This window comes from Halichoerus grypus, chromosome 12, assembly GCF_964656455.1.
Source record: "Halichoerus grypus chromosome 12, mHalGry1.hap1.1, whole genome shotgun sequence".
Taxonomy (NCBI): domain Eukaryota; kingdom Metazoa; phylum Chordata; class Mammalia; order Carnivora; family Phocidae; genus Halichoerus; species Halichoerus grypus.
In genome coordinates, this window is record NC_135723.1 from 23,742,273 (window position 1) to 23,763,673 (window position 21,401).

Below are 21,401 nucleotides of genomic sequence, written 5' to 3' on the forward strand. Positions count from 1 at the left end.
AGGGGGAAGTGGACGGCCAACTGATACCAAACCCAACTTATTTGCTGATGGTAGACCTCAGGTATTTTATGCACTAAGCAGCAATGTATATATTATTAGTTTTGTTTTTAGTATCACTCATTATTAATTATAGTACAGTAAAACTAGATTCATCTTTCAAGTTAATAACAAATATATAAATATAGTTCAGACATACAATAACTGTGAAATAGGAATAAAAATAGTGTTCTCTACCGTTTTTTTAGTCATATCATTTTAAAGTTTCTTTATGCATACACAGATACATAATTTCATTAGACATAAACTATATGCATGTAGATGTCACTTAAAGGTAGAAATGTGATCATATCAACATGTTATTTATATTTTTCAATGCTACCATTCCCCATTTACAGCTAATTCTACTGAGGTTTACAGACACTAACTGGGTTATTTAGTATTTACAGTGGTTAAGTAATAAAGCCAGATTTGGAACTGAGACAGATTCTGGCTCATGTTACAGTACTCTTTCCACTGAAACACACTTCCCGCATTCAAGCTTTCAGTGTCATTTACTGTTCATTTTTGATTCGGGTACACAAGGAGACTTGCTATTAGACCAGAGCTTTGGAGAGCATGCAGAGATCATATTTTCCTACTTCATCATTTTGCATGGGAGGCAAGTGAAGGCCAGTGAAGTGAAGAAACTGAAGAAAACTACACAGAGATAATGACAGAACTGGAACTCAAGCCCTGAGATGCTCCAGAGATGAAGATAATTTATTTGGAAGATCACACACAGTTTAGCCTCAGGATGCCATCCCAAGCCTACTTCAGGGGATATACATATCTCTTGGCATCTGAAGAGTAGAGTTAATCCAGATGTAGCTTAACTTTTTTTTTTTTAAGCAAATATGTTTCTGAAATGACCTCATTAAAGCTCTCAACCCAGAGTGGCATATTGGTAATCTGGTGTCCTAATGCATCTCAATCAAAGGAGAAAAATGTGATGCAACAACGAATACATTTAGCAGTAGAGCTGTGCTTACCTTCATAAGTCCCACTTTCTAGGAGAGCACCACTTTTCTCCAATTCCATAAAATCTTCAACGGTGATGAAAATATAGTCCACTCCAGGGACCTCACCCTCCTTATGTGGCCTTGTGGTGCCTGAATAAGGAAAATTTAAAAACAAAAGAAAGACTCTAAGTGATTTGTTGTTGAACTTTAGAAATACCACCATACTTCTGAATATTCAATAACACTTGTTTGTACATCCTGCGAGTTGGCAGTTTGCATTTGTCCTTCTGTTTGTTTGGAAACAGAAAATAACAGGGGGTAAAGATTAAAGTAAGTATACAAAGCATTTTTCTTCATCAAGCTTATAAAGAATTCATTGCCATGGAATGTGGTTGCATAGATTTTTTCCAGTGAAAAATGCAGACCGTTGTGCCTTTTTTGAAGAGGCGTTTTGAATACTGGGCCAGGAGTCTGCTAACTCAGGAATTTACATATCTCACTTCTATGAATGAACCTTTATTGTTCTGTAGATTGCCTTGCTATGACATAAAATACAATGGAAAATAGAAATGTTAGCAGCATGTCGATTTATCTTTATATTTTCATAATCTGCTCCTTTGTGAGGGTACTTTTGGTTTTCATTTGTTAATTTGCACCAAAAAATAACTTATATTTGATTTAAAGGAACACAAAATCTTTATTATTACTTAAAATTAATTAAATAGTTGGAATTGGTGATAATTGAGGTAGTATTATAATGCTAGTAATAGTTTCCTTCCTTCCTTCCGGCTTGCCTGTCTGCCTGCTTTCCTTCTTTCCTCCCTCCCTCTCTCCCTCCCTCCCTCTCTCCCTTCCTCCCTCTCTCCCTCCCTCCCTCTCTCCCTCCCTCCCTTCCTTCCTCCCTTCCTTCCACCCTTCCTTCCTTCCTTCCTTCCTTCCTTCCTTCCTTCCTTCCTTCCTTCCTTCCTTCCTTCCTTCCTTCCTTCTTGCCTTTAGTTCTGACTGGATTGGGAAGTGACATGCTCCAAGGAGTCACTTCATGGGTCCACCACTCCTGTTTCCTATAGAATGAATGGAGCTTCTGGGGTCAAGTGACAGAAACATCCACCTATGGCTCAGTGCAGCCGTACTGGAGAACTCAAGCTTCCAGACCTGCAGTCCAGTGCATGAGGCAGGAATGAAAACAGAGACATAGTAAAGGCTGTAGGTTTGTTTTCTGGTGCACTTCCTTCTCTGAACATGCCTTAAGTTCTTTTCTTTTTTCTGTGCTACCTAAATAAAACATTCTGTATGATCAGGTTGCAATTTCCATAATCCATATATGCAAATAGTTTACAGAAATACACAGAGGTCAAATATAGAAGCAAGTATTAGTACACTGGCAGGCTTCTTCATATTTAAAATTTCCTCCGTATTCTCTGTATACTAAAAAAATATTTTAAACCCTTACATTTAATTTTCAGTCTATGAAATCTTTATGAACAAGGCCATGAAAATAGCCAGTCAGTTCTTCTTTTGGTCTATTAGAAACAAATCTGAGCTGCAAATGAAAGGCATAAACTCATGTCAGAACATACAATGTGTTAGGGAAATTGATTTTTTTATAAAAATGAATAATTTCCATTGAAAACATTTTTTGAAAAGATTTGAAGGCATTATTTCCTAAAATTAAATTTTATAACCCTTCTTTGGAGGTTGCAAAACAATTTTTTCCATAATCACACTTAATGACTTTCCCCTAAATTTGTTATTTCATTTTGTTTAGCTGAGCCACATTTTGCAATATTTCTTACTGCTTTTATGTTATAAAATATAAACCTCCCACACCTAGTATGCATAATGTTGTCCAATTAATGTTTCTATGAGAACCTTAACTTTCAATATCCTGACTTTTATATGCTTCACCCTTGTGAATTAAAAGCACATTAACATAGTTTTTGGTAATCAATTTGTTTTTCTGTTTATTTAGAACACACTCTAATCATTAAGAAAAATCACATAACAAAGATTCAATTTTCCTTCCTAATTTATCTGCATATTTCAGAAGCTACACACTTTGATTAATTAACAGCTTGCAGCATGAGAATGCACTCCTAGCACAATGTGAGCACAGGACCACATGCCTGAAGGCAATTTCCAGGTCTGCTTCTTGCGTGTGTCAAACTCTAGTGAATGTGCTTGTGGTTGTGATTTTTAGGGAGGACCATCAGTACTCTGGTTCACTGGGTAGGTTTTCCATCTCTACATTGCACCTGAGGATAATGTGACTGAGCTCTTGCATTGGGGATACAGACTCCCAGCGGCTACATCAGTGTCACCTGTTGCCATGGACCTGCTTGACGCTGGCTGCTTATTCGGACTGGGGGCTCACCTACCTCATTATGGCTTGAAGAAATTCTACACTATAATCCTAAATGTGGCAATTCCCATCTTTTTTTTTTTTTTAAAGATTTTATTTATTTATTTGACAGAGAGACACAGCGAGAGAGGGAACACAAGCAGGGTGAGTGGGAGAGAGAGAAGCAGGCTTCCCACAGAGCAGGGAGCCCGATGTGGGACTCAATCCCAGGACCCTGGGATCATGACCTGAGCTGAAGGCAGACGCTTAACAACTGAGCCACCCAGGCGCCCCTGCAATTCCCATCTTTGACATCCATCTCACATCCTCTTTTTTTCATTCTTTTCTTCTTTATAATTATAACCCCCAGTCTCTTGATCTCTTCTAATTTCCCTGGTGTTCCCCAAATATGGCTTCATTTGCCTCTAAATTCTAAAGGGCTGGAAACAACCTAGAATCTTGTCTCTCCTTTGGTTCATCTTCACCATTTCCCAACTCTTAATAAGCTCCCAAGTTCACTATTGGATATTTCATTCATAGACTGTAGTTGCTACAGAAAACCATGAGCATGCACTAACAAAGCACCCTACAAATTCAGGTTATCCAATATCAGTTGGATACTACTGATGCTTGGTAATCTTTTTATACATCTTCCCTCTCTATGACAATCTTACCATTTTCTAATATTCAACTGCTTTGACTTTCAGCAGAAGATATTAGCTCATTTTCTTTTTGGTAAAGTAAGAGATAATCTGAAGTCAAATTCCCTGAAGTTTCTTAATTTGTACTTTCCTTTCCTGCATTATCTTCACCCTTAATTGGAATCATCCATCTATCTTGCTAAGATGAATCTCTTCTCTTCTGCCTTCTTGCAGTTCAGTTGTTTTTTTCTTTTTTTAAATCAGAGTTAAATATACAGATATTTTGAAGATTCTACCATTCTAGAGTTCAGTGTTTAAATAAAAGCGTACTGTCATCACCACTCTCCACACCCTTCCTTTACCCAAATGCAAAGACTTTTAACTCTTTTAGCTGATTCTTTTACTTCCATACATTTAAAATTTATTTAAGATGTCCCTTGTTTTTGTTTCTTTGTTTACTTTATTATTTCCTGATTTCTTAGTAAAGCAAAGTGAGGATTTAGCTCTTTTTTACCCACACTTCTACACATCACTTCCTCCTTCTTACCTCCTCCCATACTCCCAATAGAACAAACTTGTGTTTAGATTACTGTTTAATGTTTACAATAATAATACTAGGTAAATCTATTCCAGCTGAACCTTGTAGTGTACTAATTTTCCTTTCTTGCATAACTTTCATTTACTCTAGATTTAATGTTTCCATTTCCAATTTTCCATATATTAATAGATAATTCAATTAATTAACTCCCTCCTTGTTGGATAAATTGACTTTCAACATATACAAGCATATCTGATATTTCATCATGTTTATCGTATTGAAGAAATCACTCCTGGAGCTTCTAGCCTGCTCCAATCCAGACTATGTTGTCCTAGGACACAGCCGCTGTCCTGGGATCATCTTTCACCATCATCCCGGGCATTCACTTTGCCTCTTCTATGTTTTACTGCTCTCTCCCAGGTCCCATGTCTTTTTTTGTGGTCTAGTTCCTCATTTTGGCAGAGCACATCTGTCAGAAGCTTTCTATCAAAGGTTGCATAGCAGCTACATTTTTTGAGACTTTGCACGCCTGAAAAAGAGTTTATTCCATCCTCATGGGTGACAAATCTGACTCAGCATTTCAGGAAAATATCATAATGAAAACATACTTTCTCTACACTGTTCCTCTGTTAATGTCACCACCATCCTTCTAGCCATGCATGTTTTGAAACTTTCCCTCAGAGAGGTTTAGCTGGAAATAGATTTACATAGTATTATACCACCCCATGTTTTTAAAAAGGGAAGTGGAAGCATGGTGTAGCAGAAAGGTTTTCAAAGTTGGAATTCAGAACATTTGCATTCTATTTTTGTTTTAATAATTTAGATATGTTGTCCTGGATTAAAATATCATTTCAGTTTATTTATATATTTATTTTTATGTAATCTCTACACCCAAGGTGGGGCTCAAACTCATGACCCTGAGATCAAGAGTCACATGCTCTTCTGACTGAGCCAGCCAAAAACCCTGACATATGGATGCCCAAAAGACACATGGAAAGATGATCAACATCACTCATCATCAGGGAAATATGAATCAAAACTACAATGAGATATCACCTCATACCTGTCAGAATGGCTAAAATTAACAACACAGGAAACAACAGATGTTGGCAAGGATGCAGAAAAAGGGGAACCCTCTCGCCCTGTTGGTGGGAATGCAAACTGGTGCAGCCACTCTGGAAAACAGTATGGAGGTTCCTCAAGAAATTAATAATAGAGCTACCCTATGACCCAGCAATTGTACTACTAGATATTTACCCAAAGAATACAAAAGTAATTCAAAGGGATACATGCATCCCAATATTTATAGCAGCATTATCTACAATAGCCAATTAGGGAAATAGCCCAAGTGTCCATCGACTGATGAATGGATAAAGAAGATGTAGTACACACATATACAATGAATGTAATATTCCTTAGCCATAAAAAAAAAAAAAAGACCGAAATCTTGCCATTTGCAATGACAGGGATGGAGCTAGAGAGTATTATGCTAAGTGAAATAAGTCAGAGCAAGATAAATACCATATGATTTCACTCTTACATGGAATTTAAGAAACATAAAAACAAATGAGCAAAAGGAAAAAAAAAGAGGCTAACCAAGAAACAGACTCTTAACTATAGGGAACAAACTAATGGTTACCAGAGGGGAGGTGGGTGGGAGGATGGGTGAAATAAGCAATGGTGATTAAAGAGTGCACCTGTCATGATGAGCACAGGATACTGTGGAAGTGCTGAATCACTATATTGCACACCTGAAATATTCCACTGTATGCTAACTAACTGGAATTAAAATAAAATTTTTTTAAATTAAAAAAATAGAACATCATTTAGTTGACCATCAGTTGTCATTTGCAATGAGGTAAATAATACATATGAAAGGGTATTAGAAAAAGTAAAAACACGAACATTATGGTAATACGACTGCATTCCTCTTTAGTAATATTAATAGTACTACTAAGAATAATACAATTCTAACAGACATCATTGATGGTATCTTACTTTTGGAATCTACTATAATTAAAGTTTTAAATAAATTAATTTCATTCACACTAACACTTCTTAAAAATAAAAAGTTCTTATACCTAAAGACTCAGGTTGCCATGGTTATTGTCTGGGTATAAAGAAACATAAGTTGAGAGGTGCCTGAATGGCTCAGTCGGTTAAGCGTCTGCCTTTGGCTCAGGTCATGATCCCAGGGTCCTGGAATCAAGCCCCGAGTCGGGCTCCCTGTTCAGTGAGGAGTCTGCTTCTCCCCTGCCCCTCCCCTTGCTTGTGCACTCTCTCTCTCTCTTAGGTGAATAAATAAAATCTTTAAAAAGAAAAAAAAGGAAGAAACATAAGTTGAGATATAAATCCATTTCCCTTGATTAACATGCTAAAATGTGAGACACAATGGTTCAATCACTACGTACAGGGGTGTTTTGTCTTTTGTTAGTAGACATTTAGAACCAGTAGAGTCTATGGACTAGGTTGCAAGAAGTTTCCTACCATTTGCTGAATCATCTGAAAAATGTGAAAGCGCTCATAAAACCTGATTAGTGAGTCATTTAATTTTACCCACCGGCATAGGACCTTCAACAACAAGAGTCAGAAAGCATCATTTCAGATCTACTCATCCAGGAAAAAAGATATTAGTTGTTGTTAAATCAACTGGCCCCCAGAAGGAGAAAGCAATTGGCTAAATAAAGAGAAAGCAATTGGTGATCTACAAACACCCCTTTGGAAAGAAATAAGATTCTAGAAATAAGGCAAATAATGTGAAATGTGATGAAGTGTTGTACGATGGGTATCTGAAGCTAACAGTAATTCATACCTAGACTGGCGGAATAGTTAAGTTGAATTTCCTGAAGCAGTTACTTACCTTATTTTTATGCTGAAATAATTATAGTTACTTTCCCAACTCAAATGATTATGAATCCCGAGGTGACAGTGAAGCAACACTCAGCAGTAACAACAAGTTATCCCCCAGCATTAAGAATAGGGTGGAAGCTAGGTAGAATAAAAGAGGAAGTACAGATGATGAATCATAGAGCTAAAAGTTAAAGCTCATCTTCTTTTAATGCTCTTCTATATTTTGTTGGGACATTCCTAAGTAGTGTTTAGATAAGTCCAAAATAAAATTATTATCCAGAATATGGTTTATAGATTTCATTCTCTTTCTCCTGGACCACTCCTCCAAAGAAAAAATAAATAGAAAGGGAATGGAGGGAATGCTACCAAATTGAGGCTTTATCCCCTATTGCTTCATTTCTTAAAAAAACAACTTATTTAATAATTGCTAAATTAAGTACTGTATGAATAACACGAGTTAATAAAAGCATACAGCATTTCGGCTCAAAAGACATGTCTGAAGAGAATGAATGCTCCCAAATGGTTAGCTTATTATTGATACATAGTGAAAGCACATCAAGGCCACTGGTCATTTTGTTACCATGGCAACTGGGTTTTTTAAAATTATTTTTCTACTTTTTAAATGAAGGAACATTGCTCCTTTTGTCTTAGTAAGGAAAGAGCAAGATGTTTGTGGTAAACGTAATTCTGAAGCACATTTTGCCTCAGCCTTCAGATATGTTCTAATTTTAGTAGAGTACTTTAAAAGCAGTTATTGGATTATAGAAAAGTATTACTACCTAGATAATGGTCAGTGCAGTCATCTCTTGTAATCTCTTTTGGGGTGCTAAAAGTTCTATAGTGTCCATTGCACCGTAGGCACCCCATACACACTTGCTAAAGAAATGGACTTGGAATCAGTCATGAATAGTCAAGGTGTTCTAAGCAGATGGGGCACTGTGTGAGAATCTGAGAAACTGAATTATTTTCTTAAGCATGTTTCTGAATACATTCTCTCTTTATTCCTGGTGTTTCTCAACTGCAAGCTGAAGAAAATAAATCTTGACAGCTACAGTGACTTCCTCTGGATTCGACCTTTAATTAACTTACTCTTAGATTTCTGAAGACACTTCTTTAGTTTGTCAGTTACTCATTAGCAAGTGTGAACACCATCACCAGATTTGTGTGTGTGCTTCCAATAAAAACATTCAGGAGATTCCTTGGCCAATGCCTCTAATCAATTTTTATATAATCTGCTTAGATCTTGGGTTTTATTACACTCATTTTCAATCAAATAAAGTCCAGAAGTATGATTTTATACAGACACAGAGCTAAAGTTAGCAAAGCAAATTAAATAGTTTGGGTCACTAAATTCCACATGATAGATTATAAAGCAGTGTGAGCTTTATAGATTTCCTATTGGCTAATGGGGAGGGTTGGGTTAAGGTCAAAAAGCAAAACCTGCAATTTGGTTCAGTTAATCACCTATTAGGTATAAGAAGTATTTACTGCCTCAATAAAACACTGCATATTTTATAAAATATTAAATATTTGACAAATCCATTTGCAAAATACCAGTAACTTTGACTTTTCTTCTTAAAAGTATATTGCTCTAAACTTCAGTAATTATTTCAAAACTCCCTTATCCTCTAAAATAGCATGCTGCCAACTATTGTTTAAAGTTGTATTGGTGGGCGCCTGGGTGGCTCAGTTGGTTAAGCGACTGCCTTTGGTTCAGGTCATGATCCTGGAGTCCCGGGATCGAATCCCGCATCGGGCTCCCTGCTCAGCAGGGAGTCTGCTCCTCCCTCTGACTCTCCCCCCCTCATGCTCTCTAACATTCTCTCTCCCTCAATAAATAAATAAAAATCTTTAAAAAAATAAATAAAGTTGCATTGGCATAGCTAATAATGTTCTGTATTTTTCAGACACAGAAGTTTTTGAAGAAGAAACCTCTCCTTGGATATATCTGATATACAAGTTCAGACTAATGTCCCATACGGCACCAATTACTGTTTTACATCTTAACAGTTTGGACTGAGGCAGTATCATGCCCAAACAAATGGTTCTTAAAACGTAGGATGCGTCAGAATCACATGCAGAACTTGTTAAACACAGATCGTGTTTCTAATTCAGTAAATCTTGGGTGACACCTGAAAATTTAAATTTCTAACAAGTTTCCAGGTGCTGTTGATGCTGCCAGTCCAGGGACAATGATTCGAGAATCACCACTCTAAGCTCGCTCAGATCTCTGGAAACCCAAACTACAAGCAATAAGAAACTTCATTATCCATTTAACTACAACAACTCAGAAAGTATGTGGTTTGTGACCTTAGCATTCACCCTAAAGTAATCAACAGCCATGTTGTGTGTTCAGAGGAAACAAGCCATTCTTCATTTGCTGGTGTACAGGTGAACAGTCATGAGAGGTATACTGGAGCCCTGCAATGCTCTCTTAATGCTACTGCACATTGCTTTTCCATAGTTCTCTTAGAAGTTACTTGAATTTGGAAGATAATGGACAAATCCCCATTTATGTTTGCTTATAAATAACCTTCATTATTATTGGAAGTAAAATAAACCATCTTGGTCCTATGTATGCAACAATATGGCTTAAATCCTGAAAGACATAGGAGGCTTGAATGTGGCTCACCAGGAGTGGTAAGTGATAATACGGCAAGCAAAAACAAGTATCTGATGCAGAAAATTTCTTGTATTAAGAAAATATTATGGTAGTAATTAAAAAAAAAGAAGACACAAATGAGAAATTTGGGGATCTCCAACAAGCAAGACAAAATAACATCTTATTATTTCTCTGTGCCAAGGTATCTGATTCACTAAATGTTAAATTACAGCTTGCCTACAACTATACTAATCAGACTCAATCAGGGGATCGGCAGCATGCATGGTGGAATTAATACCCATAAAGCTCTCTGTTGGAACAAATTATTAGAAAAATATATCCTTACATCACTTCCATGATTTCACTTATGTAAGTATGTCCCTGGTGTAAATGTTAGAGAAAACAAGGGGTAGAGGTGAGCAATGTCATTCAAAACTCCTACTTTATCTTATTGTCCCTGTCACTGGAACTCAAAACCCGTGATACTAAGAAAGATAGGCAATGTTTATGTAACACTGTGTGTCAACTATACTCAAATAAAAAATATCTGCTATTAGGGATGCCTGGTGGTGCAGTTGGTTAAACGTCCAACTGTTGGTTTTGGCTCAGGGCATCATGAGATCAAGCCCTGCGTGGGGGTCCACACTGAGAGTGGAGTCTTTCTTCCTCCACCCCTCCCACACACACACACACTCTCTCTAAAATAAATAAGTCTTAAATATGTATATATATTATTTTAAAAATATACGCAATGTTCAGAGTGATTGTTTTTGAAGCTGATGCATGTATATACATTTTCAATTTTAAGGCTCCTACACTCAATGATCATACTTAATTATTGACAGTACCAAGACATCACTGACTGCTGACACACAAGCATCCACACACTGGGGAAAAGCTAGGGCAAAGGGAATGATTTCATAATTGCATAGCATTTGAATCATCACTACTTTGGTGACAAAGAGTTAATAACCTGAATTTTATCCATTCTTTCACACCAAAGTCCATCTTATCCTCCCACTGGCTTGCTGAGAAAACTTTAGCTGCACAATTCTTTTCTCCATCGAAGCTCTGCCTTTATGTCACTTGCATTTACAATCTAGAATAATCCACTGCTCATGGATACAAAGACATGACGAGATGAAATGACTCACCCAAGGAAAATCAGATTCCTAAACAGTTATATTCTTGGTTTCTGATCCATTCTCACAATATATAAAGGGACAGGGTAAAGGGACACTGGACTCTCATTTATAAAATATGGTAGCAAACCATAATCTCAAGATTCTTGAACTATTAATTTCCTGAAATTCTTAAGAGAATGAAAGAAGATGAATGCCCCTTTTGTTACCAATTAATTCAGTTTTGAACTTTTGATTTTAATTCTTCAATATTTAATTTAGCTATGTTCTATATCTGGCATTCTATAGGATTAATAAAAAGAGGTTTTTGATTCCCTAATTTAGTATTTAACAGATAATGTTTCAAGATTACATACTGAGCTAAAAGTAAAGAAAGATCAGTGACTTTTTATAGAAACAGTATATATTTAGTTTGAAGCTTTTATACTCTCCTCATGTAAAATTAATTTGGGCCAGAACTAAACTGCACAGATACAGCCAGCCCTCTGGGCAATGCAGGGACACTCAATTCTTTGATCTTCATTACACAGAAGGTTTACTGGATCATAAATTTATCATTTTATCTCTATTAGACTCTTGCAATGACATTAACTTTTACTATCACCATATGTCTCTACCGCATTCTATATTCTGAAATGCCCAAGGTAGATGATAGAATACAGAGTCTATAGAATACCAGAAAATCCACAAGAAGGTAAGAAGGCAGTTAACTACTCAGGGATTTCAAAACATCGAAATGCTTTTCAGATTATATGACATAAGTCACATATTTGAGTGATCAACCTTTATTTATTGAGGTTCTCCAGTATACGTATGTTAAATTATGGAGAGAAGACAAGAATAAGGGAGGAAAGAGAAAGGAAATATAATGGGTACCAAGTAAGCTGGTTGAGGTACTTTTTAAGACTTAAACATCAGACATGCAGCCAGCAGCCCTGGAGCCTAGATCTATGTGATCCCTTTGGTTTGAAGGACGGGAGGACTCTGTTTCTTTGCAATTATCATAGCCTCCAGGACACTGTGGTCTTCTTTCCAGGAAACTGTGTTCCCTTTTTCCTTGGACAGCAAATTAAAAATGATACATGGTAGAGGAATATATATTAGGTGCTGTCAAATAATCATTTTTGACCTTTGTTGGAAATTTTTACACAAAAATATCAGAATAAAACCATTTGGTAACAAACATCTTCAGCTCTATAGACTCTCAGGCCAGTGTTTCTGAGGGTTGCAATTATCATGAGAGATTAAGAGAAGTTTTATGAGTTAAAAATACAAAATAAAATTTTAAGGGAATTTCAAAAGAATGCTAATTAAGGCACTTCTGGCACTAGATATTGAATTAATAGTGAATTATCAAAATAAATATTAGATCCTTTGGAGAAAACACTTGTGATTTTAAATATTTTATTTATTTATTTGACAGAGAGAGACACAGTGAGAGAGGGAACACAAGCAGGGGGAGTGGGAGAGGGAGAAGCAGGCTTCCCACGGAGCAGGGAGCCCGATGTGGGGCTCGATCCCAGGACCCTGAGATCATGACCCGAGCTGAAGGCAGGCGCTTAATGACTGAGCCACCCAGGTGCCCCAAAAATACTTGTCATTTTAGATAGATCCTTCCCTCCTTTATAGAGAACAAGAAAACAAAGTTATCTGCCAGGATTAATTGAGACAAAGTGCAAAAGAGAGACAACATCATCAGTCCAGCAGCTGACTCAGAAACCTACCTGAAAGTACCATGAAAAGTTGGAGAGCTAATATGTAATAGGGTGAAAGTCCTATCATTGATAGTCCTCTGACTTTCAAACCCAAGTATTAAGGACTGTCTTCTAGAAGAAGGGACAAAGAGTCTGGTATTTGAGAAACCTAGAAAGGCGAAGGCTGGCCAACTAGGTTGCAGGGCATTAACAAATCCATATCAAAATCAACAATGCATGTAAATTTAACGTACTAGAACAAAGTTATGTAGCTCTTTATCTCCCCAAACTGCAACTATCTCTTTGGGCTTTGCCAGCCATACTCTTTCTGTGGCAACTCCTAACCTCTGCCATTATAAATGTAAGCAGTCACAGATAACAGATAAATGAATGAGCATGGCTGTTTTCCAATAAAACTTTATTTACAAGGCAGTGGGCTGAATTTGATCTGCAAGGATAGCTTACCTACCCCTTTAGGTTTTTCAATCCTTTGTGTCTTGATGCTCTTACCTCCTAGACTTATACTTGTAAACCAACAAGATGCAACTCAAATGTTAGCACGTGAATTCTCAATATGCAGGAAAATATGACCACTTCTGATGGCATGGCCAGTATTAAGTGTAACATTTCACATATATGTCCATTTTTCCTTTGAAAAGTTTCCAAGACATAATGAACCAGGTAGATTTCTAATACACAGAAGCAAAAAGGGGGAAAAAAAAAACTCTGAGAAAGGCACATAGATATTTGGCTCTCAAGAAGCAAGACAGACTATCCTTAAGCAATTTTTGAACTAACCTGAATGCATAACTGCAAGAGGATCTATGCATTTTGTGATGCTGCAGCAGAAGCAGAAACACATCTATTCCTATAACTAAAGTAGTAAATGAGCTTCTCCATGCTGGACGTATTGCACTGAGGGTGCATCTTTGGGTGAAAAATAATGGTATCTTGTTGACCTTGCTGCCATTTTGAGGTATAACTACAATAGCAATGCTTCAGCAGACTATGTACAATTCAGTAGACATTTAATACAGACATGAAGTATTGAGACTCTTAAGTGCTTCTAAACTTTTCATGTAAATTTTATCATGTTGTATTTGTAATAGCCCATATGTAAGCTACACGTCTCCCATGCAAATTAAGTTTCATATTATTTATAGGAGGAAGTAATAGTCACATTCACATTTTATATTTGAGAAGAAAATTGTTATTATCTGATATAAAGATGAGCAATTACATGATAAAGTTGTATGTGAAAAATATACAAATGCATACAGGCTTTAAATTTAGGACCAAAAAACTAGCATAATATATGAAAATAAGACAAACAAAAGGGGAATTATTTTGGATTAAGCAATTCAAGATATTTGATTCTGCACTGAATTCCAGTACAATATTGAATATAACAGAGCTAGAGGGCTTTCTCTAGCTGAAACACTCTGCTAATTTTTATTTTATTTTATTTTTACTTTTTTATTGTTATGTTAATCATCATACATTACATCATTAGTTTTTGATGTAGTATTCCATGATTCATTGTTTGTGCATAACACCAAGTGCTCCATGCAGAACGTGCCCTCTTTAATACCCAATACCAGGCTAACACATCCTCCCACCCTCCTCCCCTCTAAAACCCTCAGTTTGTTTTTCAGAGTCCATAGTCTCTCATGGTTCGTCTCCCCCTCCGACTTCCACCCCCTTCATTCTTCCCCTCCTACTATCTTTTTTTTTTTTCTTAACATATATTGCATTATTTGTTTCAGAGGTACAGATCTGTGATTCAACAGTCTTGCACAATTCACAGTGCTCACCATAGCACATAACCTCCCCAACGTCTATCACCCAGACACCCCATCCCTCCCACCCCACCCCCCACTCCAGCAACCCTCAGTTTGTTTCCTGAGATTAAGAATTCCTCCTATCAGTGAGGTCATATGATACATGTCTTTCTCTGATTGACTTATTTCGCTCAGCATAACACCCTCCAGTTCCATCCACGTTGTTGCAAATGGCAAGATCTCATTCCCTTTGATGGCTGCATAATATTCCATTGTATATTTTTACCACATCTTCTTTATCCATTCATCTGTCGATGGACATCTTGGCTCTTTCCACATTTGGCTATTGTGGACATTGCTGCTATAAACATCGGGGTGCACGTACCCATTCAGATCCCTACATTTGTATCTTTGGGGTAAATACCCAGTAATGCAATTGCTGGATCGTAGGGTAGCTATATTTTCAACCTTTTGAGGAACCTCCATACTGTTTTCCAGAGTGCATTGCACAGCTTGCATTCCCACCAACAGTGTAGGACAGTTCCCCTTTCTCCGCATCCCCGCCAACATCTGTCATTTCCTGACTTGTTAATTTTAGCCATTCTGACTGGTGTGAGGTGGTATCTCATTGAGGTTTTGATTTGGATTTCCCTGATGCCGAGCGATGTTCAGCACTTTTTCATGTGTCTGTTGGCCATTTGGATGTCTTCTTTGGAAAAATGTCTTCATGTCTTCTGCCCATTTCTTGATTGCATCATTTGTTCTTTGGGTGTTGAGTTTGATAAGTTCTTTATAGATTTTTGGATACTAGCCCTCTATCTGATACGTCATTTGCAAATATCTTCTATTCTGTTGGTTGTCTTCTGGTTTTGTTGACTGTCTCCTTTGCTGTGCAAAAGCTTTTTAACTTGATGAAGTCCCAATAGTTCATTTTTGCCCTTGCTTCCCTTGCCTTTGGCGATGTTTCTAGGAAGAAGTTGCTGCAGCTGAGGTCGAAGAGGTTGCTGCCTCTGTTCTCCTTTAGGATTTTGATGGACTCCTGCCTCACATTTAAGTCTTTCACCCATTTTGAGTCTATTTTTGTGGGTGGTGTAAGGAAATGGTTCAGTTTCATTCTTCTGCATATGGCTGTCCAATTTTCCCAACACCATTTGTTGAAGAGGCTGTCTTTTTTCCATTGGACATTTTTCCCTGCTTTGTTGAAGATCAGTTGACCATAGAGTTGAGGGTCCATTTCTGGGCTCTCTATTCTGTTCCATTGATCTATGTGTCTGTTTTTGTGCCAGTACCATACTGTCTTGATGATGACAGCTTTGTAATAGAGCTGGAAGTCCGGAGTTGTGATGCCGCCAGCTTTGCTTTTCTTTTTCAACATTCCTCTGGCTATTCAGGGTCTTTTCTGGTTCCATACAAATTTTAGGATTATTTGTTCCATTTCTTTGAAAAAAGTGGATGGTATTTTGATGGGGATTGCGTTGAATGTGTAGATTGCTCTAGGTAGCATTGACATCTTCACAATATTTGTTCTTCCAATCCATGAGCATGGAACGTTTTTCCATTTCTTTGTGTCTTCCTCAATTTCTTTCATGAGTATTTTATAGTTTTCTGAGTACAGATCCTTTGCCTCTTTGGTTAGATTTATTCCTAGGTATCTTATGGTTTTGGGTGCAATTGTAAATGGGATCGACTCCTTAATTTCTCTTTCTTCTGTCTTGTTGTTGGTGTATAGGAATGCCACTGACTTCTGTGCATTGATTTTATATCCTGCCACTTTACTGAATTTCTGTATGAGTTCTAGCAGTTTTGGGGTGGAGTCTTTGGGGTTTTCCACATAAAGTATCATATCATCTGCAAAGAGTGAGAGTTTGACTTCTTCTTTGCCGATTTGGATGCCTTTTATTTCTTTTTGTTGTCTGATTGCTGTGGCTAGGACTTCCAATACTATGTTGAATAGCAGTGGTGATAGTGGACATCCCTGCCGCGTTCCTGACCTCAGGGGGAAAGCTCTCAGGTTTTCCCCATTGAGAATGATATTCACTGTAGGTTTTTCATAGATGGCTTTTGTGATATTGAGGTATGTACCCTCTATGCCTATACTCGGAAGAGTTTTGATCAAGAAAGGATGCTGTACTTTGTCAAATGCTTTTTCTGCATCTATTGAGAGGATCATATGATTCTTGATCTTTCTTTTGTTAATGTATTGCATCACGTTGATTGATTTGCGGATGTTGAACCAACCTTGCAGCCCAGGGATAAATCCCACTTGGTCATGGTGAATAATCCTTTTAATGTACTGTTGGATCCTATTGGCTAGTATTTTGGTGACAATTTTTGCATCCATGTTCATCAAGGATATTGGTCTGTAATTCTCCTTTTTGATGGGGTCTTTGTCTGGTTTGGGGATCAAGGTAATGGTGGCCTCATTAAATGAGTTTGGAAGTTTTCCTTCCATTTCTATTTTTTGGAACAGTTTCAGAAGAATAGGTATTAATTTTCTTTAAATGTTTGGTAGAATTCCCCTGGGAAGCCAGCTGGCCCTGGGCTTTTGTTTGTTGGGAGATTTTTGATGACTGCTTCACTTTCCTTAGTGGTGATAGGTCTGTTCAGGTTTTCTATTTCTTCCTGGTTCAGTTTTGGTAGTTGGTACATCTCTAGGAATGCATCCATTTCTTCCAGGTTATCTAATTTGCTGGCATAGAGTTGCTCATAATATGTTCTTAAAATTGTTTGTATTTCTTTGGTGTTGGTTGTGATCTCTCCTCTTTGATTCATGATTTTGTTGATTTGGGTCATTTCTCTTCTCTTTTTGGTAAGTCTGGCCAGCAGTTTATCAATCTTGTTAATTCTTTCAAAGAACAAGCTCCTAGTTTCGTTGATCTGTTCTACTGTTCTTTTGGTTTCTATTTCATTGATTTCTGCTCTGATCTTTATTAGTTCTCTTCTCCTGCTGGGTTTAGGCTTTATTTGCTGTTCTTTCTCCAGCCCCTTTAGGTGTAGGGTTAGGTTGTGTACTTGAGACCTTTCTTGTTTCTTGAGAAAGGCTTGTATTGCTATATACTTTCCTCTTAGAACTGCCTTTGCTGCATCCCAAAGATTTTGAACAGTTGTGTTTTCATTTTCATTGGTTTCCATGAATTTTTTAAATTCTTCTTTAATTTCCTGGTTGACCTATTCATTCTTTAGTATGATGCTCTTTAGCCTCCATGTATTTGAGTTCTTTCTGACTTTCCTCTTGTGATTGAGTTCTAGTTTCAAAGCACTGTGGTCTGAAAATAGGCAGGGAATGATTCCAATCTTTTGGTACCCGTTGAGACCTGATTTGTGACCTAGGATATGATCTCTTCTGGAGAATGTTCCATGGGCACTAGAGAAAAATGTGTATTCTGTTGCTTTGGGATGGAATGTTCTGGATATGTCTGTGAAGTCCATTTGGTGCAGTGTGTCATTTAAAGTCTTTATTTCCTTGTTGATCTTTTGCTTAGATGATCTGTCCATTTCAATGAGGGGGGTGTTAAAGTCCCCCACTATTATTGTATTGTTGTCAATGTGTTTCTTTGCTTTTGTTGTTAATTGCCTTATATAATTGGCTGCTCCCATGGTAGGGGTATAGATACTTACAACTGTTAGATCTTCTTGTTGGATAGACCCTTTAAGTAGGAAGGAGAGAACTTCCCTAATTTGGGGAAGGAAACAGGCATCAAAATCCAGGAGGCACAGAGAACCCCTCTCAAAATCAATAAAAATAGGTTAGTTAATGTATTGTATCACATGAAGAGTCCTTCCTCATCTCTTATTACAGTCTTTGGTTTAAAATCCAATTTGTCTGATATAAGGATTGCCACCCCAGCTTTCTTTTGGTGTCCATTAGCATGGTAAATGGTTTTCCACCCCCTCACTTTCAATCTGGGGGTGTCTTTGGGTCTAAATGAGTCTCTTGCAGACAGCATATCGATGGGTCTTGTTTTTTAATCCAATCTGATACCATGTGTCTTTTGATTGGGGCATTTAGCCCATTTACATTCAGGGTAACTATTGAAAGATAGGAATTTAGGGCCATTGTATTGCCTGTAAGGTGACTGTTACTGTATATTGTCTGTGTTCCTTTCTGGTCTCTGTTGCTTTTAGGCTCTCTCTTTGCTTAGAGGACCCCTTTCAAGATTTCTTGTAGGGCTGGATTCGTGTTTGCAAATTCCTTTAGTTTTTGTTTGTCCTGGAAGCTTTTTATCTCTCCTTCTATTTTCAATGACAGCCCAGCTGGATATAGTATTCTTGGCTGCATATTTTTCTCCTTCAGTGCTCTGAATATATCATGCCAGTCCTCTCTGGCCTGCCAGGTCTCTGTGGATAGGTCTGTTGCCAATCTAATGTTTCTACCATTGTAGGTTACAGATCTCTTCTCCCGAGCTGCTTTCAGGATTTTCTCTTTGTCTCTGAGACTCGTAAGTTTTACTATTAGATGTCAGCGTGTTGACCTATTTTTATTGATTTTGAGAGGGTTCTCTGTGCCTCCTGGATTTTGATGCCTGTTTCCTTCCCCAAATTAGGGAAGTTCTCTGCTATAATTTGCTCCATTATACCTTCTGCCCCTCTCTCTCCTTCTTCTTCTTCTGGGATCCCAATTATTCTAATGTTGTTTCGTCTTATGGTATCGCTTATCTCTCGAATTCTGCCCTCATGATCCAGTAATTGTTTATCTCTCTTTTTCTCAGCTTCTTTGTTTTCCATCATTTGGTCTTCTATATCACTGATTCCCTCTTCTGCCTCATTTATCCTAGCAGTTAGCACCCCCATTTTTGATTGCACCTCATTAATAGCCTTTTTGATTTCTACTTGGTTAGATTTTAGTTCTTTTATTTCTGCAGAAAGGGTTTCTCTAATAACTTCCATGCTTTTTTCAAACCCAGCTAGTATCTTTAAAGTCATGGTTCTGAATTCTAGATCCGACATTGTACTAATGTCCGTATTGAGTAGGTCCCTGGCAGTTGGTACTACCTCTTGTTCTTTTTGTTGAGGTGATTTTTTCCATCTTGTCATTTTGTCCAGAGGAGAAAAGATGAATGAGAGAACAAAATGCTAACAGGGTAACAACGTCCCCAGAAAATATACTCTAAACAAATCAGAAAAGACCTGAATCTGGGGGAAAGAAAGAAAAAAGAAAAAGAAAAAAAAAAGAAAAAGATAAAAACAAAAACAAAACAAAACAAAATAAACAGAATACGATCAAATATGATCAGGCTGGTGCATAGATCAGTGCCACACACTAGATTTTGGGTGTATTTTGGTCTGTTAGAAGAAAGTACCTCCCAAAATTTTAAAGAAAGAAAAACTTATATATGTACAAAAATAAGGGTTGATATGATGAAGGGATGGAATATGACTGTAAAGATGAAAATTATAAAAAATTTTATAAAAGGAATTGATAAGAAGTTGTTTGAAAAAAGAAAGAAGAGGATTTAAAAAAAAAAAGAAAAAAAAAGGGACAGACTGTGATCAGGCAGGAGACTAGAACAAAGCCATACACTAGAGATTTAGGGTATATTTTGATCTATTAGAAGAAACTATCTCAACATTTTAAAGAGAGAACAACTTATATATATATGCCAAAAATAAGGGTAACTACTATGAAGGGATAGAATATGACTCTTAAAAATAAAAAATAAAAATGTTTTTTTTAAAAAGGGATTGATAAGATGTTGGTTGAAAAAGGGAAAAAGAAAAATTCAAAAAAAAAACAAAACAGTTAAAAAAAAATTAACTTTGAAAGACTAAAGAATCATGGTAAAAAAGCCATGGATTCTATGTGCAGTATTCCCCTAGCGCTGGAGTTCTGCGTTCTCATTGATCGGTAAACTTGGTCTTGGCTGGCTGTTCTCGCTGATCTTCTGGGGGAGAGGCCTGTTGCCGTGGTTCCCAAATGTCTTTGCCGGAGGCGGAATTGCCCCACCCTTGCCGGTCCAGGCTAAGTAATCTGCTCGGGTTTGCTCTCGGGAGCTTTTGTTCCCTACAAGCTTTCCATACAGCTTTGGAGGACGAGAGTGAAAATGGCGGCCTCCCAATCTCCGCCCCGGAGGAGCCGAGAACTCGGGGTCCCGCTCCTCAGTGAGCCCCCAGAGAAAAGCAGTCAGTCACTCCCGTCTCCTCGGTCTCCGGCCGCACTCCGTGCTCACCCGGCCTGTGACCGAGCGTTTCTATCTCTGGCACCCGACCCCAGGTGGAGTCTCCAAACCCAGCAGATCCCTGCGGTGCGCTCCCGCGCCGCTCCTCCTGGGGGAGGAAGGGGAGTCTCCCCGGATCTGCCGCTTGTTGGGTCCCTGCTGGAGGAGCAGTGGCCCGACTGTGCCGTGGATCACGGTTTATGGCAACCCCGAGCTGAGAGCCCGCGCCTCGGCTCTGTCTCTGCAGCCGGCTTCCCCGGTCTGATACCTGGGAGCTCTGCTGCACTCAGGCACCCCCGGTCTTTCTGTGACCCCGAGGGTCCTGAGACCACACTGTCCCAGAGAGTGTTCCACCCCCCGCTTAGCCACTAGAGTGACGTCCCTCAGCGGAGCCGACTTCTAAAAGTTCCGATTTTGTGCTCTGCTGCTCTATCACTTGCCAGAAGTAGCTGACGGAGGCCCCTCCCCCGCCGTCTATCCTCCCGAATATCGCCTCGGATTCACTTTTCCGCACGTCCTGCCTTCCAGAAAGTGGTCGCTTTTCTGTTCAGAGACTTGTTGCTATTCTTTTCTTCGATCTCCTGTTGAGTTTGTAGGTGTTCAGAATGGTTTGATCCCTATCCAGCTGAATTCCTGAGACCAGACGAAATCCAGGTCTCCTA

The 21,401-nt window shown here is 38.1% G+C and overlaps 1 protein-coding gene across 10 annotated transcripts in view; it reads right to left on the reverse strand.

Annotated features, from left to right (window-relative positions):
* Positions 1–21,401, reverse strand: part of MAGI2 (membrane associated guanylate kinase, WW and PDZ domain containing 2) — a 1,322,716-nt gene that overhangs the window by 560,544 nt on the left and 740,771 nt on the right. For all 10 annotated transcript variants that reach the window (XM_078060071.1, XM_078060067.1, XM_078060065.1 and 7 more), the window contains exon 3: positions 1,029–1,148. In XM_078060071.1, the coding sequence (XP_077916197.1) occupies positions 1,029–1,148 (120 nt within the window). The remainder of the gene's footprint in view (positions 1–1,028; positions 1,149–21,401) is intronic.